At 43.4% G+C, this 18,996-nt stretch overlaps 1 protein-coding gene across 1 annotated transcript in view; it reads left to right on the top strand.

Annotated features, from left to right (window-relative positions):
- LOC124722727 overlaps nt 1–5,190 on the top strand; it is a 62,109-nt gene extending 56,919 nt beyond the window's left edge. The window contains 3 exon segments of the mRNA XM_047247868.1: nt 4,397–4,954; nt 4,957–4,986; nt 4,989–5,190. Of these exon segments, the coding sequence (XP_047103824.1) occupies nt 4,397–4,954; nt 4,957–4,986; nt 4,989–5,107 (707 nt within the window). The 3' untranslated portion in view covers nt 5,108–5,190.
- Nucleotides 5,191–18,996: the final 13,806 nt, after the last annotated feature.

The following is an 18,996-nucleotide window of genomic DNA, read 5'->3' as shown; positions in this document are numbered from 1 at the left end:
TACTATCATTTCCTTCATACCACTGCTGGAACACATGTGATTGAAGATCATTTAAGGCCTTTTGGTCATTATAGAAGTAGTTGGCCAAGAACAAGTTCTTTCCCTGTCTACGGAATCCTTTTCTTGTTAATATCAAACATCAGCAATTACTCGAATATTACATCACAAGTAAAGTAATTGATGAAGACGTTACTTTATAACGAAAGCGCGCTGCCTTTCTTCATTTACTTGTGCCTAGAAATGGCTGTCGAATACTGCCAAACCTAAAGCCAAGGGATCTTACTGCCTTCCGATATACCTCACTGTCGGTTCTTCCATATGATTTGGTCGACGTGACCTGTTTCAAGTTGTGTATGACAGAGAATGTTTTAGAAAATCAATTGTTTTTCTTTGCAATAAACAGAAAGATTTTCATTCTAAGCTATCCAAGTCCAAAATTTTCGCAATATTACTTCAAATTTAATATTCGCTTCCATAATGTAAGGAAAGTATTTCATAGTTGCAAAACCCGCATTCAACTCACTGTCCTTGCACTTAGTTGCTGTCGGTAAATTCTAGCTCAGAGTGACGCCAGTTTAAGTAACATAATGTAGCGAAGACTGTTTGCCAGTGCTCTTTCTCACTGGAAAATATGCAGTTCACTCATTGGGCTCCATAAGTACACTGTAACAGTAATTTCTCTGTGTATGCAATGCATACGGATTGTAGAATTTAGTGGTGCTCTCTCTTCCATTTCTGTGTACAATATGCCTGACCTAAACGGGCCCTTTATCAGTACAGGCCCTGGACGGTGCAACATCATATTGGCAACAGTAATGTGCTTATACTGACAACCTCATTGTTCATTTTACCCGATTTTGAAATCATTTAAGTAAAACAACATGACCTTCGAGTGGGAGACATTTCGTCCCCCTTTTCCTTCTGTGAAATTTATCAGTAAGCTTTTTGCCTTCGAACCAGCGAAATGCGGCAGAGTACGGCTGGTAAACGATTTACAAACCCTGATTTAGTGCCGTTAACACGGTTTCTTTAAACATTCTCGTAGCTGAAGGAATTTAGTTTCTTCTTAAATCGTCTTATGCAGCAACGTTCACAGATATCTCAAATAGGGAAAGCTCTTTATCCAGGTACGAAGGTTGTAAAACAAACTTCCCACAGTTTGTGTCAGGTTGATCTTTTCGTCTGATATCACTGCGTAAATATTTTGTCTAAGAGGTATTAAAGCAGTGTTCTTGTAGCTGTGGGAATCATTGGTTGAAAACGAATTCCACACCAATGGGTACAGTACTGATACATATTCAAAATGATTATCAACCTAAGTCAGCGTTAATCCACAAACTGAGGCGTATTTGTAACATTGAAGCTAGACTACGTATCCTTGTCTTCCTTGAGTGGGCATTGGGAGGCGTTTACACACACGTATACGAGGGTAATCCCAAAGGTAAGGTCTCCTAAGGGACACGCAAGTGCCAACGCAGGCACAAACGAGAGATCCTTAATTTTAATGGCAAGCAGAAACCACAGTGTTGGCTGCATGGTGGCAAGGTGATAAAGAGCAAGAGAATGGATACAAGGGTCTCAGGTTCGATCCCTCACCACTCCCACTATTTGTATGTGCCGTTTTACACATATTTCCCCTCGGGCAGTGTTTGTTGATGTGAAAAATGCCGAGTTGCACTGTTGGCCTGAAAGCCACGTAGAACTGTAGGTTCCCCTATTAACTGGCTAGGTAAGTCAACTCAAAGGTCGGATGAAAGCAACAGCATACCACCTCCAACAAGACCGTGCCTATTAAAGCACTGTGGTGTTCAAACCACTCTTCCGACTGATGACTGCTTTACTTTCTATGGTTTCCAAAACTAATGATCTTCGGGTTATTAACATTTTTGTGTTTTCATGCAGTAGCTTTGATACCAGTAAACGTAAGTAACCTGCTGAGCACTGTCACCGTTCGAGTTGTCGAGGTGGTAGACGACGATGCTGTCGACTCCAGTTACAATTTTGGTCATGGCTATGTTTCATTCGAATACCTCTATGGGCCTTTCTGCGTATTTCAAGATATACTTATATACACTTGGTACGCTTCCAAATTGATATCTGATAGAGCTGTATTTAGCAACATGAATCAGATATGTTTTCCGTGCAATATATCGGACAACACGTCAGTGCAGCGAGATTTCGTTTATGTGTTGCTTCTGTGATAGGTTTCACCCCACTGAATGCGAGCAAACTCACGAATAGACTGTCAATAACTGGAATTTCGCAATAACACACTTAAAAGTTGTATTTTTGCATTATGTATCCCGATGAAAATAACTGTAAACAGTTTATATGCCTACTTGCTTATTATCGCGCTTCTCGATGGCTGGCTCTGAGCACTATGCGACTTAACTTCTGAGGTCATCAGTCGCCTAGAACTTAGAACTAATTAAACCTAACTAACCTAAAGACATCACACACAGCCATGCCCGAGGCAGGATTCGAACCTGCGACCGTAGACGCTTCTCGATGATTTCCTCAAAAAATTAAAATTAAAATAAAAAGAGAGAGAGAGACAGAGAGAGAAAACAGAAATGTATTTCAAATATCAGCTCAGTGACGCCATGTTCGTCTCGTGATGTAAAGCAAGGATAGTTGATAGGTAATATCTCGTTGTACTAGCGATATGTATGGCTACGGCGTTCTTTGTTTTCTCTCTGCAAACAACTAGAACAGAATTCAGTAACAAAGTGGTAAGAACACCTACTCAGTACGCCAATTAAACACTCAGCCATTCTTGGTTATTTTGTTAATCGTCTGTAATGCAGTAAACATCCTTGATTATTGATTTGTAATTACTACCGTTGTTATTGTTATTCGTCACCCCACAACAGCTTTCCTATCAATCATTGCCGCCGATGCACGTAACTAATGGATCAGGATGAATGGAATGTGGGATGTTTCGTCATGGAGAATATACACATTTATCTCAGCGTCTTGTGATCAAGGTAATATGAAAATCTCAATAAGAGAAAACGACAACGGGATGCCGGAGATGCAGGCAATAACACCCACCTATTTATGTCTACTTAACACCATGACGACAGGCGAACTGGCGTCTCACTGTATTTTGATTATAATTCGTTAGCCTTTTTGCGACCTCATTTTAAAACCTCGTGGGAGCAGGCATAATATTTTGCTTTTTGAACACCGAACAATAACACACAAAGATAGTAGATGGAAGGATACAAAGAAAAATTCAGACTCATGGGTGTGGATCCAGTTCATCATAAGAAGACTAAACAAGAGGGAAACATTATGAAAGCAATGAATCGCTGGTTAGTATACATTATTTGTATAAATCTGAAGATGAAAAAGTGTAGATCTGCACAGTGCCCGCATCTGCACTTTAGTTTCTGTCTTAATGGGCATAATTTTTAGTTTCTTCTCTTCTGAATTATCAAATGAATTGATTATTACGTGGTACAGAATAATTAGGTAACTGTCTTTCTTACAGCTTCCATTCGCACCAACATTTTTCTACATTCTCGTGCAATTCATGAAATTCTACTTGTATGATCACAAGACTGCACATAGATGCAATCGATTTCGAGGTGCAAAGTGTTTGTTATCTTACTTTTCGTGACAGGTCGGCAAAGTTGATTTCCAAAGACTTTTTATTGTACTGAAATAATCTTTTGTCACAAAGTAAGAAGGTAAGTGTTTTATTCGTATATATTTTGTGGGAAACCGTAATCGTGATGGAAGATTACACACCTGAATGTTTGACACAGCTGATAGGAGAAAACGCTGCATATTAATCAAACCCCGCGCCTCCTCTCCGTTTCCTCCTATGACACGAGCACAGGATTCTTCTCCTATAATGCTACAGAGCTGTTCCTAGCACAGCTGAGAATTGGCAACATCGTCACAAACATTTGACAACACTGTGACAGTGCAATCACTTCCGCGTATGGTACTGAATTGACTCGCTAAATTCACTTGATATTCCCTTTCCATTTGAATGACTCGTGGTATATAATCCTCACGTAAACTAAGACACTGAGACAGATATTTGAATTTTTTGGCCAAAGAAATGCTATTTTTCACATAAGTGACAACTTTTAATATCTTTCACGATGCGTTATGAGGCTGAGCGACCAATACCATAATGAGAGTTGCGTGCTGGCATCAGTGTGTCCGTAGCCCCGTGGTACCGCGCGTGTCTCGTGTTCCAACGGTTAAGAGAATCGTCAGTTCTAACTGTGGTAGGGGCAGCGCGTGCGAGCTTTTTTTGTGTATTATTTCATGTAGCTGCGAATTCCCAGAAAAAATTCTGTAACAAAATCAGAAGAAAACCTTTACACATCAAATCCTCTTGGCAGCTCGATTCAGTAAGTTGTGTTAATGTTCGTAGATCTCGGCTTTCTGACTGCCGAGGAGGACGGGAAGCCAGAATCCTGGACGTATGTGGCTAAGTGTAAGTGCCAATTGGAAGAGGAGTTGAAGAACGTGCGCGATCTAAAGTACACCGTGGTGCGCCCCGGCATTGTGTACGGGCTCGGCGATCGCCACGGCCTCGCCCCGAGGCTGGTCATCGGTGCCATATACAGGCACCTCGGAGAGATGATGAAACTGCTGTGGGGTCGCGACCTACGCATGAATACAGTCCACGTGGAAGACGTTTGCCGTGCGATATTGCACTTGGCACAACGCGATGACACTGTCGGACAGGTTTACCACGTCGTCGATTCGAGAGATACGACGCAAGGAGATATCAGCTCCGTTGTGTCAGACCTCCTTGACATCAATCACGATTACTGGGGCAATACTCTGTCCAGCATCTGCAAGTTGTTTCAGGCGGACATGTCCAGTGTGGTGGAGGAGGTGAACGACAAGCACATGGGCCCGTGGGCCGAGGCTTGCGCCCGGGACGGTGTGGAGAACACTCCGCTGACGCCGTACATTGACCAGGAGCTTTGTACAACAAGCACCTCTACCTGGACAACAGCAGCTGCTCGGAACAGGCTTCGAACTGTCTGTGCCGAGGCTGTCAAAAGATAAGCTGAAAGAGATCCTTACAGACTACTCGTCAATGAAGCTGTTCCCGCACTCCCTGATTTTGTGATGCCGCAGTCTGCCACGAGTTCTGTGCTGTTCTCCGCTCCTCACCTGCTAGCCTAGCCTGCGATGTGGATTCGGGACGGTCACTGTAGTCCCTCCCGCTCCAGAGAAGCCGAGCGGCGATATACCGAAAGTCAAGGCAGTGCCGAAGTGTGAACCCTTTCTCCGCACCCGTTCGATTTTTTCCCCTGTCCCTGCTACAGATTCCTTGTCGGATTGTCGGAGCTGTGGGTACCGGACCCACAAATTCTACCCCCATGGTCCCCCTGTGCTAGCTCGATGAATGTTTCGCTTCTGAGAGAGCTTCTCCTATAGCTGTGCTGGCTGCCTTACTGACTTTGGTTTAGTTTTACCATTTTGAATTCTAGTGGAGAAAACAATTGTTATACCTGTGAACATAATGTGATTATGTGGTACTTATCTGCGAGATTAGTAGAAAGCTACAAATTACTAGTCCCCCCCTCCCACTATGTTGTGTTGCATTGAAAAACAATGCTAAAGTCATGTTTCTGCGCTGTTGCAGTAAGTTTAAACTTTTGTTTTTACATGCCTCTGTTAAAGGCGTAAGAATAAAATCTTTCATTCATCCCCATCGACGCGCAGGTCGCCGAAGTGGCGTCAAATCAAAAGACCTACACCAGGCGAACAGTCTACCCGACGGGAGGCCCTAGCCACACGACATTTCATTTCATTTTTACTGCGAAGCTGCTACACAATACAAGCGTCTCTGAAGAAATTCGAATCGACCGCCAACGATACGAAATTCAATACTGTTCTTCACTTAAGACTCACATGCCAGGGTGATAAGTATGAAGGAAATAAATTGATTAGCAAATCGCAAGAAAATACTTTCAGCTCAAAGTGCAATGGTGAAAAACTTACAATGCTGCATAACTGGTAACGCCTCTTTCCGCTGCTAACAAGCAAATTTTGGGTTTCTAGGAATACGCAACTTTATTTATGAAATGCCACATTTGCATACCTGTTGAGTATGACACAGCATACCATTTAAACACAGACCCAATCTAAATCTAAGTGAGTAGTATTTTACTAATTCGTGCAGATAGAGGCACGCTTGTGTACAGATACTCAGTTTTGTTAAAACCGACTTTCGTCGTAAGGTTATCGTGCGTAATTTTATTTCGTTTCTTGTAATACAGTGCACAGTTTTCGTAAGGTTTCTTTTAGTGTTGTTAAAACAATACTAAACATGAGAGAGAAATTAATCATCAACGATATATGCGAATTCTCTGATGTTATCGATAACAGTCTGACAATGCACATGCAGTTTATTGATTACATGCATGTAGACAACCTTTTCTGAGTTAAAGCTGTCAAACAAGGTTTGAAGAAGAATAAAATGCCACTACCAGACGACAGCCAATGTATAAAATACTTTTCTGACTATTTTGGCACGATGCGCTCTCCCCATACATAATACAAAAGCTTCGAGACGCATCTGCTGCCTGGCCATCTATTAAACCTGAAAAGAACAAAATGACGCAGAAGTTAGCCCTTTTTCCACATGCGACTATTTTGGGTTCAGAAGTGAAGGGATTTATGTTCAAAGTTCCATTATATTGATAACTTCAACAGAATTGCGTTTTTAAAAAATGTAGCAGCGAATGTAATAGAACACGCGACGTCTTATCAACAGTGCACAACACTTACCGTTACACTAGTAGCTGTGACGTAGCTACAGCAGCTCTGGAAGTGAACAACAGTTCCTCCAGAACTTCCGCATTCCACAGTGCTGTGAGATAATGCATATGGCTGGATCTAGACTTCTGAGAGACAGACAGTTACAGCATTTCTTTTGCACTGCACGACGGTTTCAACAAACAGATAGCGCAATAGAGCAGCTCAAATGGAAAGGAACACTTCCTATTCAAATTTCTGCATCCTACATTGTTGACAGTTCTGTGTAGGTGGCAGTTACGTTATTTTATTTCGGTGATTACAAAATAGAGCCGAATGTATGCACTGGGCAGCCAAGGCAACTAGTTCATGGCGATTCGGTCAACCAAGTAAATGAATGTACTGAACATCCTGCAAACCACTACAGGGAGCCTGTGTGTTAGAATTCTCATCTTGTGTGCCGCAGCGGCGTTATGATAGAGTAATGAGTCTTAGAGAAGAGGATTTGGTGGTCTGTTGGACTGATGATAGTTTCATATGATGATGGTCTGGGTTCGATTCCAACTTCTGCCGATGTTTCTTAATTGGGAGAGGCCGATTCTATTCTCTTCTGGCTACGCCAAGTGAAGAAGGTATAATGGCATTGTGGACTGAAAATCACATTAAACATGATATTCTTTCTCTACCAAGTAGACGTTGGGTGGAACCACAATAAAGTAAGGAGTGGCGACAGGTAGAAACTCTATCACCAGTAACCTTTCTTATACTAGTTATTTATTTCTAGTTACGAAACATACCCTGTGTATGGTCACAGGACACTTATTCCATCTTTTATTTGAGCTTATGTATGTCGATAAAATTGGTTCTGAACTGGGAATGCAGCTCAGACCGCCCTTAACGCGGAATTTGATACCTTCGTGACAATACAGCTCGACTACAACTTGTTGTTTGTTCAAAACTGCAGATTCCTCAACAGCTCCACATATTGTGCATGAATGGCTTGGAATCCTGGCCCAGCACTAAAGTTTTGACTATGTATTATCAAGCTCTAGCATGAGAACACCTATCTGCTGGTGGATAATAATTTTTATTTTTAATGCATTTTCATTCGTTGTCAACACTAACGATATTTGACTTTTTTGACTCCCAGTGAGACACAGAACTATTTGCGAGATCACTGTAAGTTCAAGGATGTTATTCCGAGCTGCTGGTGGATAAAAATTCGGTAACTGTCGTCTCTTTGTGTGTAGTCAACAACGATATGTTTGGGGTTCGATTCTCAGTCATCACTGAACTATTCGTCATATTATTTCTAGTTCAAACATGCTCACATGTCACTGCTGGCGTAACAAACCCATATTTAACGTTCCTTTTCTCTAGAATATAACAGCGATACATGCCGGGTTGGAGTCCTCGGAAGGAAAAAATTAATGTTTCGTCTCGTCATTTCAGTTAACACATCTAGCTACTGCCGAGAAAATCCGATATCTCAAAGTTGATTGTTCTTCGATAACAATCCGATTAGATTCTGGGTTCGAATCCCTGTCCAACACAAAGCTTTACCCCACTGCATTTCAAGTAAGTTACTTGTGAAGAAACAATATTTAACATCTCTCGTAGTTCGTTAACAGGGACAATAGATGCTGGGTAGGGATTCGCGTCCGTTAAAAATGTTACGTTATGTAATTTAAAGTTGATATTTGTTAACTGATACTGTCTAAAATCGAGGTATATCACTGTCTTTATGCCTAGTCAGGAATGACTGTTAATTTCCGTCAGTCACGAAATCTTAGTTTGCATGACCTGGGTTTGAATCCATATGCAGAACGAGGCGGTTCGTCGTGTCATTTGAAGTTCATACATATTCTCAACCAGCTGCTCGTGAATAACGTAAATTTTAATGACATTTTGTGTTAAATAACAAGTACGGTATGTTACTTTGAAGAGGAAATTATGAATATGACGAACTTACTACGTGCATTACCTATCTGACGTAATAATGAGAGTGCTAACATTTCAGGTATGTCATTTATTGCAATAAATGTTAGCTTACAAGACTTAAGGAGAGTCTTATCTGTGATGAGGTGTTCCCTGATATTTGTAGTATCGTGATATTACTTTACATCTTGAGTTATTGCGATACAGAGCAGTGTTTTCTAGTGGTGACTTGTTGGAACCATTTTCAATAGTCAAACGACTGTACCAAGGAGCGATTGGAGGACCTGCTAGACAGCTGCGTTATGTGGGTTGGATGGGAATCAGGCGAAATGCAATTCAGGTTGTTCGGATACTATTGAGCACGACTGTACATAAAATCAGAAGTTAAATATCAAATGTTTTCACCAATAGCGAGATGCTGGAATCTTAAATGACGATAGAATTGTTTTTGCCTGACTGGGATTCGAACCCGTTGTTTTCTAGCCAGGAACAGACGATAAGTAGCTATTGTTGGTTCACCAGTAGCGAGATGGGCGCATGTTTAGTTAGACATAAGGCGACGAAAAGTTCTGTGCTGAATGGAATTCAAACCCCGCGCACGTGGTCATGAAGAATCTTTAACTATCAAATTCTTTTCCAATAATAGCTAGGAATGGCATGTTTGTACTTTCAATGATGTGATGGAAAATACTCTGCTGGGTAGAAGTTGAATCCACAACATATCGTCGTTGGTGATCACAACGAACACAACGTCAAACCCAAATCCGTTTTCATCAGTAGGATGGAGAGGAATGTTTGAACTTGAAAAGATGTAAGGAAACGTTTAATCTTATAACGTTGTGATAAAAAGCTCATCCTGTGGCTCTGAGTTGAAACGAACACGTTACAGCTGACAACGCACGAAGAGACGTTGAAAATGCAACTATTTTTCACCAGAAGTTCGGAGTGCACATGCTGGCGCTTGAAATGAAATAATGAATATTTTGTGCTGATCAGGATTCGAAACCAGACAGATGCCTTTCGAGGACGCCTAGAAGAGTTTGCAGTCTTCGGGACCACAGCGAAATCGAATTCTAATCCCAGTCCAGAATCACAATTTTCAACGTCTCAGTTTCAAATAAAGTAAGAGCCTTGTGAACTTACATGGCCATTGGTTCATTAAATGAAATACTTTTCTAGTTTACGACGGCTTGCTGGTGACAGAGTCTCTGCCTTACGGGGTTTCTCCATCTGTCACAGCTCAAACGAATGCCACTCTGCCCCAGTCAACAGCGAAGGGATGTTATCTTTACTGCGGATATTGAACTACGGAGCTTACTGGCATTCTGCACTTGGCGTTACTAGGGGTGAAGGAGAGCTACTTTTGTGTGTTAAAAATCTACGCCTGACGTGAGATGTGAACCTACACGTTTTACACATCAATACAATATTAATCCACCAGACCACAGAACCCCCTGCCAAGCACATAATTATGAATTGCAGAGTATTCATTTAGATGTAGATGCAGATGTCAAGGGACGCGTAACAGGAAGGAGGGCGGGATCTGGGAATGGACAGAAGTGCAAAAGTGCAAAATATAAGCGTGAAATGCTTGCAAAGTATTGCTTACTTGGATGTGTGCCACAGTTCGTTTTATCTTAGCACCGAGAGATAAGAAGGACTGTTCTCAGAACGAAGAATGGGTTATAGGGAAGGGGAGACCGAAGAATACGGTTTCATAGGTGTTGAGAGGAATGATAGAGAGTAAAGACAACAGCAATTAAAAGAGAAAATGTAGCGTCATTGGATACCGCTAGATTTGTTTATAAAGTTTTGGGGGAGTGGAATAGAAGGGCACTTGCGGCGATAGTGTCAGAGTGAGAGAGAGAGTGTGAGAGAGAATAGAGGAGATATTAACAACGAGTAAACATAAATGTTCAAATGTGTGTCAGATCTTATGGGACTTCCCATTCACACCTGCTAAGGTCATCAGTCCCTAAGCTTACACACTACTTAACTTAATTATCCTAAGGACTAACACACACACCCATGCCCGAGGGAGGTCTCGAAGCTCCGCCGGGACCAGCCTCACAGTTCATGACTGCAGCGCCTTAGACCTCTCGGCTAATCCCGTGTGGCGAGTAAACATAATATGAAATCGTTTGCGTATTGTGTGGAGGACGGAGGGTGTATTCATGGATGGAGGGGAAGAGAGAGATGTATTTGAAATAACAAAAACTACTGTGACAGAGTCCATCTACGCTGATTAGTTTGTAAGAATGTAGACAGGGTATAAATGAAATCAAAATAGAATACTTAACAAACAGTATATTCAAAAGAAACCCACTTGAATTAATAGTGCAACTCAAAGGAAAGCTAACCCATATTGTATTTTTTCTGTTGCCACGCGGTCTTCCACTAGCTCCCAATGAGGAAAATTGACGAAAAAGAAGACATAACAAAACAGAATCCTTCATTATTTTGTACTTTATCACTCGTCTTGGCATAGAATGTATAAGCCGTCGGACGTAACAGCCTGAACAAGCAACTTCCTCCCAGACTTCCAGGACGCAGTCCCAAAGAGCGTCCGCAGTAGTTGGTTGGTTTCGTGGCCAGTTCTCTGTTAATGTTCTGGCGGCCTCAGCCCACATGTTTTCCATGGGGTTCATATCAGCCGCTCGTGGCGGCCAGTCCATGAGGTTGACGCCAATCGTGGAGAGCCGCTACTGAACAAATGCAGACTTGTGAATGGGAGTATGGTCCTCTTCCAATGTGACGTCTCCTCCTACGTACAGCATTCGCACTGACGGAAACATCAAATTTTCCAATATGTGGGCATACTGCACGCTGTCCAGAGTTCCTTCTATCCTGTGAAGAATTCCCGTCCCTCTCGCAGAAATCCAACCCCAGCAGGTAACAGATAGCCGGCCACTTCTTCTCGTCGTGGTTACATATTCGCGTCGATGGCGAGTCCCTTGCGGCCTATAAACGATTCGTGGACCGTCGTTATTGGTGGAAAACACCTTCTCATCAGTGAAAATGACGTTGTCCCACGACGCCCTCAGATGGAGCCCCGCAAATGCTAGCCGGTATAAAACGTTGTCTTCGCTGAGCTCTTGTTTCACGGCGGATCGTCGTGCATGCAGTCCAGCATCCCTCAGCCTTCGGCGAATCGTGTCACTGGAGCCGGGGCCGGCCGCGGTGGTCTAGCGGTTCTAGGCGCGCAGTCCGGAACCGCGCGACTGCTACGGTCGCAGGTTCGAATCCTGCATCGGGCATGGATGTGTGTGATGTCCTTAGGTTAGTTAGGTTTAAGTATTTCTAAGCTCTAGGGGACTGATGACCGCAGATGTTAAGTCCCATAGTGCTCAGAGCCATTTGAACCATTTTGGAGCCGGGGAAGTTGGTCTCCCGCCGCAACTGCTTCGCGTTCAGAAAGGGATTTTCTCTGCTCCTAGACACTAGGTCCCTGTCTTCCTGCTGTGAGTTCACTCTCTTCCTGCCTGAGCCAGGAGCCCTGTTGGTGGTGCCTCTTTCAAGGCAGATCCTCCACCATCTCGTTGCAGTGGTATGTGGTACGGCATACCGTCTGTCAGCTTCTCTGATGGAACATCCTCCTTCCTCAATGAGAGCGACGAATCTACCTCGGCCGGCCGGAATGGCCGAGCGGTTCTAGGCGCTTCAGTCTGGAACTGCGCGACCGCTACGGTCGCAGGTTCGAATCCTGCCTCGGGCATGGATGTGTGTGATGTCCTTAGGTTACTTAGGTTTAAGTAGTTCTAAGTTCTAGGGGACGGATTACCTCAGATGTTAAGTCCCATAGTGCTCAGAGCCATTTGAACCATGTTTTGACTGTACCTCGAATCGACCTCTCCCAGTGAGCCATTATGGCAGACAGCCTGATGCATTTCTGCTTGCCGCTCTTATAATGATTCCAGGAGAGGAGGTAAACGTATTTACGTCAAACGGAGCGGCAGAGGCAGAGGCATGCCGTGCTGGCTCGTCCCGGGTTGTTGGCCCACCAGCGCCACCGCCAGCTCGCTCACTTTCGTCTCGCCTCGGCCAGCCTGGCTGGCCCGTAGCTCGCGAGCCGCGGCTAGTACAGACCCGGGCCGCAAAGCCACGATCACCCCTCGAAGGATGAAAAGTTACACCTAACCTACCCAAGTCTGTAGTATAAACTAACGCAGCTACAGCTATTATGCTATAACATGTGCAGGCACACCTACTGTGGTGTCGCCGCCAGACACCACACTTGCTAGGTGGTAGCCTTTAACTCGCCCGCGGTCCGTTAGTATACGTCGGACCCGCGTGTCGCCACTGTCAGTGATTGCAGACCGAGCGCCACCACACGGCAGGTCTAGAGAGACTTCCTAGCACTCGCCCCAGTTGTACAACCGACTTTGCTAGCGATGGTTCACTGACAAAATACGTCCTCATTTGCCGAGACGATAGATTAGCATAGCCTGCAGCTACGTCATTTGCTACGACCTAGCAAGGAGCCATCATCAGTTACCATTGATATTGTGAATCATGTACCGGCAAGACCGACGTTCTTCATTAACGGATTAAAGTTAAGTATTCCACCAGCTACGTCCGCTTTTCTAAATTCTAATTTTCTTGTCCTGTTCCAGACCTCACGCCAGCCTGCGTGAGCTAAAACGCGTGCCTTTCGGCCTCCTCTAGTAACCCGGTGTTGGCTCTCCTGCCAACCAAAACACCTACAGTTGACGATTCATTCAAATATTTGACGAACAATACTTTCAAAAATACATTCATTTTAAACATAGCTACCACAAAATATTTCACCAAGCTATCAATAGCATGACGCAGGAAACTATACTTTCTTGTAAGCGCTGTGCATTAGATGTAGCCTTAAGGAAATCTGTATTCAACCACGACAACTAAGCAGAATGTAAAAGTAAACAGGTTTGGCGGCAGCTTCTCCAAATAATAGTATATACTTAGTATATAATACACGTTTTGTGCGCTTATAACATGTACTCAGTGTCTCTGAAACAATACGTGCTGCGCGACGGAAATTACTTTCTGCTGAGGCACTTCATTTACATCTCAATGATACACGACTACTAGAGAACATTGTTCTTTACGGCAGTCAATCCACTTGTAAATTAACATCATGATATCGCAGATATTAGGCAACACGTTACTAGGGATGAGGAAGGCCTTAACGTTTGCAACTAAGCATGCTACTCCTAGCTACTACAGAATATGAAGTTAATAATTAACGTGTCTTCATAACCATGTGTGCGGCGTTCGACTCTCAGTCAGCATAGACGTTTTCGTCACCTTATTTCTAGTTAAACGTGTGCACATCTCGCTGATGGTGGAACAACTTTGGACATTTCTCGTTTGTTCCTGGTTAGACAGCGACGGCGGTAGGCGCTGGGTTCGAATCCTAGTCAGGCAATACAACTTCAGTCGTCATTTAAGGTTCCAATCCCACTACTGGTGACAAACTGTGATATCTACATTCTGATTTTACGTACTTATTCAACAATCCGATTAGGTGCTGGGTTCGCATCCTTGTCCCCAGCATTATATGATGGCATTTCAATTTTAAACATATGCATTCTTTGTTCCTTAACAATATAACACTATACAACGTCTTTCGAGGTTAATTACCAAGAAGGTAATTGTCATGTTAGGCTTCCTGCTTTCGTACAAACATTATCGTCATTTACGTTCAAGTTGAGAATTGATAACTGATACTGGTGCAAACGTCAATATTTGACGTCTCTTTCTGCCTAGTGATCGAGTCTCGATAAGGCACAAAGCTTTGATTGGTTAACAATGGCTTTACGTTCTGGGTTTACATCCGGATCCAGAACGAAGACGTTGGTCATGTCATTTAAAGTACAACATTGTGTACAAGTAACTGTCGATGAGTAATATGAACAATGATATTACGAGGCCTGTTCAGAAAGTAAGCTCCGATTGATTGCCAAATTGAAACCACAGTGAACATCAGAAATGTTTTACTTCTAACAATTAGCTACACCTTTCAGCTACTTCTCTACGTAGTCGCCGTTCTGACTTAGACTTTTGTCATAGCGTTGTACCAACTTTTCAATAGCCTCATCATAGAAGGCAGCCGCCAGTGCTTTCCGCCAATTCTCCACGCTGGCCTACACCTCGTTGTCTGTGTCAAAATGTTGTCTTCAAAGACAGCGGTTCATGTGACCAGAGATGAAACTCTGGGGGAGACAATTGCGGACTGTATTGTGGGTAATCTAACATTTCCATTTGAAAACGATGCAGGAGCATCTTCATTTCCCCTGCAGAATGCGGCTGAGAATTGTCTTGACGAAGAAACAGCACGACAGTTATGTAATGTTAGCTGCATAGCTTCAGGCGAAATTTCTCAGCAGGCCCTCGTACTTGGCGGCAGACACTATTTTCTAGACATCTTTACGCACTCACTGCGAGCTCAGAAATGAGAAGAGCGACGTGATGCTAACTGGGGTTATACTAGAGACACTACCCAACACATCTGTGCAAAGCTTTATCGGATTTTCATAGTCGTTTCCATTTCGCGACCGATCGGAGCTTACTTTCTGAACGCCCCTCGTACTTGTGATTCGCTGTTAATGTTGGGATTTCCGTAGAGTGCTTCTCGCTGTTTATCACGTTTTCTTTTAACTGCTTAGTATTACATAAAGTTGATGCGAAACCACTCCCCGTTGAACGTTGAATGACGATCAGCATGTGTTGGGTAAACCTTTTAGACAGCAAAGAGCTTGTTTCCAATTGCCATACAACTTTATAAATCCATAAACTGTCTCAAATATTTAATTGTGCCTAAGGATTACTGAACGATTTATGTGACAAAACTAGTTGTCCCATAACATTTGAAATGTCACTTATTGTAATTATGTTTAGTTTACAAACGATAAGGACTGTCTGATCTCTTCTGTACTATCGTGGTGTTACTTTATATCTGGACGGACTGTCATAAAGACCGGTGTTCTCTAGTAGTCCCTAGCGGTACCCGTTGTGTATCTTACAACGACTGTACTGTGGAGGGTTGCGACGATGTGCAACACAGATATGCTATGTTGGTTGCATACATTCAGGTGCAGCCTCACGTTGGAATTCAGGTGTGACTCACTTTTTTTGCTGTCGGGTGTACCTTTGTGAACTTATAATTTCTGAGAACGCATGCTGTTACAGCGTGATTACGTGTAAATATCACATCAATGCAATAAATGCTCAAAATGATGTCCGTCAACCTCAGTGCATTTGGCAATACGTGTAACGACATTTCTCTCAACAGCGAGTAGTTCGCCTTCTGTAATGTTTGCACATGCATTGGCAATGCGCTGACGCATGTTGTCAGGCGTTGTCAGTGGATCGCGATAGCAAATATCTTTCAGCTTTCACCACAGAAAGAAATCCGGGGACATCAGATCCGGTGAACGTACGGGCCATGGTATGGTGCTTCGACGACCAATCCACCTGTCATGAAATATACTATTCAGTACTATTTCAACCGAACGCGAGCTATGTGCCGGACATCCATCATGTTGGAAGTACTTCGCCATTCTGTCATGCAGTGAAACATCCTGTAGTAACATCGGTAGAACATTACGTAAGAAATCAGCATACTTTGCACCATTTAGATTGCCATCAATAAAATGGGGGCCAATTATCCTTCCTCCCATAATGCCGCACCATACATTATCCCCTCAAGGTCGCTGATGTTCCACTTGTCGCAGCCATCGTGGACTTTCCGTTGCCCAATAGTGCATATTATGCCGGTTTACGTTATCGCTGGTGCTGAACGACGCTTCATCGCTAAATAGAACGCGTGAAAAAAATCTGTCATCGTCCCGTAATTTCTCTTGTGCCCAGTGGCAGAACTGTACACGACGTTCAGAGTCGTCGCCATGAAATTCCTGGTGCATAGAAATATGGTACGGGTGCAATCGATGATGATGTAGCATTCTCAAGACCGACGCTTTTGAGATTCCCGATTCTCGCCTAATTTGTCTGCTACTGATATGCGGATTAACCGCGATAGCAGCTAAAACATCTACTTGGGCATCATCATTTGTTGCAGGTCGTGGTTGACGTTTCACATGTGGCTGAACACTTCCTATTTCCTTAAATAACATAACTATCCGGCGAACGGTCCGGACACTTGGATGATGTCGTCCAGGATACCGAGCAGCATACATAGCACACGCCAGTTGAGCATTTTCATCACAATAGCCATACATCAACACGATATCGACCTTTTCCGCAACTGGTAAACGGTCCATTTTAACACGAATAATGCATCACGAAGCAAATACCGTCCGCACTGGAGAAATGTTGCGTGATACCACGTACTTATACGTTTGTGACTATTACAGCGCCATCTATCACAATGCGAAAAAAGTTGTCCAACTAAAACATTCATATTTCTTTACGTACTACACGAATATGTAATAAAAAATGGGGGTTCCTTTTTCAAAAAACGCAGTTGATATCCGTTTGAGCTATGGCAGCGCCATCTAGCGGGCCAACCATAGCGCCATCTGGTTTCCCCCTTTAAGCTAGACGAATTTCGTTCTTTGTAGTTTTTTCGTTTGATGCTTATTTCGTGAGATATTTGGCCTGGTCACTATCAATGGACCACCCTATAGGGAGAGAGAGAGAGAGAGAGAGAGAGAGAGAGAGAGAGAGAGGGACGGAGAGGGAGAGCGAGAGTACAGGATACAAACTTAAGTATGCTTCATACTGAATATATTGTGGTTTTAATCATTCCATAGTGTTCGACGTGTTTCAAAGCGCCAATCCAACTCGTTACACTGACGGACACTATAGTCACTTTCTACAACTTCGATGCACAAGCTCTGTACCAGCGCTAAACCTGACTAGCCACCGTCCTCATTCGTGGGTAACTACTGGGTGAATTTCCAAAATTTTCAAATATGTGTGAATTCCTAGGGGACCAAACTGCTTAGTTTATCGGTCCCTAGACTTACACACCACTTTAACTATCTTAAACTTACTTATGTTAAGAACAACACACACACACCTATGCCCGAGGGAGGACTCGAACCTCCGGTGGGAGTGGCTGCGCAGTCCGTGACATGACGCCCTAAACCGCCTGGCCACTGCGCGCGGCGGTGAGTTTCCCTGCAATGTCAGAGCAACAGGTGTTGGTTGTGGTGCTCTCTCTCATATCTCACAGTCATCAGCCTACAGCTGTGTGTGTTGCTGTTGTCACAGGTTGCTGAACGACTCCACTGTGCCTGACGAGCAGCTGGTGGCAGCAGTCCATGCGCTCACTTTCTACAACTTCCAGGCGCCAGCTGCACGCCAGCGCCACCTGAGTCTGGCTGCTATCGTGCTGCGGAGGCTGTGGGGCCTTAATATCACAGAATTCTTGCTACAGGTACTGATCACTTCGTCATATCTATAAGGTATCTTTAGAAAAATATTTTCTTGTTATAGATTCATAGCTACTACTCATTTCTGTGGTTACGCAGAAATTTAACCAGTTACTAACATTTATCATACTGTCAATCCCATCGTTGCCTAAAAGAGGCTGTAGATAGCCCTCTTCAAGAAGAATTAACAAACAAAGCAGCAGATTTCAATAAAGCAAGACCTAGGACCCAACAGTAAACATGATCAAAGCACATCGACAGTGTACATTGCTATTAGCTCCCGTTATGGCAATTGAATAAGACGTGGACGTATTGCTCTCCATTGACAAAGAACACTGCGCTGACAACAATGCGTCTGACAACATGGGATCGTTCACCGATAGCAAACTTCTCCCATTTTGTGCCATTTCTTCACATGGAGACGACTGGATGGAGGCTGTAGATGGTGAAGACTGGATATGCAGGTGGCGCCTAGAGATAATCACTAATAAGGAATGCCTCCAAATGACAATAAGTCGGCTCGTCAAAGTATCAGACACAGAATTCCACGGTTCGCTTTACTTGATTGATTTGATCCATGAATAATAGATATATTAGTAAGCGTCTTTAAGCAACTCTGCACCCTCTGTACTGTTTTTATATGGAATTGTCAAGGGAAAATACACAGTCGGTCTGTGTGGTTCTGACAGCGTCATGTAGGCTTCGTCATCTAGGTGGGAGACGTTTAACATCCAGTAAACCCAATGCGTTTCTTCAGGGTGTTTGTCTAGGTTTTACGATACAAATAATGCCCAGTGATCGGAAGATGGTGCGAGGCTGATATCTGTAGTGAGCACTCTTTGACGTATGCTCCCTAGTACCTACGGTCTACCAGCTTGGCTAGCTGAAGTCGATGGCAGGAAAATATGTTTTACAAATATGAGTAATATTAATTGCC

This window comes from Schistocerca piceifrons, chromosome X (genome assembly GCF_021461385.2).
Source record: "Schistocerca piceifrons isolate TAMUIC-IGC-003096 chromosome X, iqSchPice1.1, whole genome shotgun sequence".
In the NCBI taxonomy this organism is placed as follows: Eukaryota; Metazoa; Arthropoda; class Insecta; order Orthoptera; family Acrididae; genus Schistocerca; species Schistocerca piceifrons.
The sequence above is the reverse complement of the archived record's forward strand: the minus strand, read 5'-3'. Positions and strand labels throughout refer to the sequence as shown.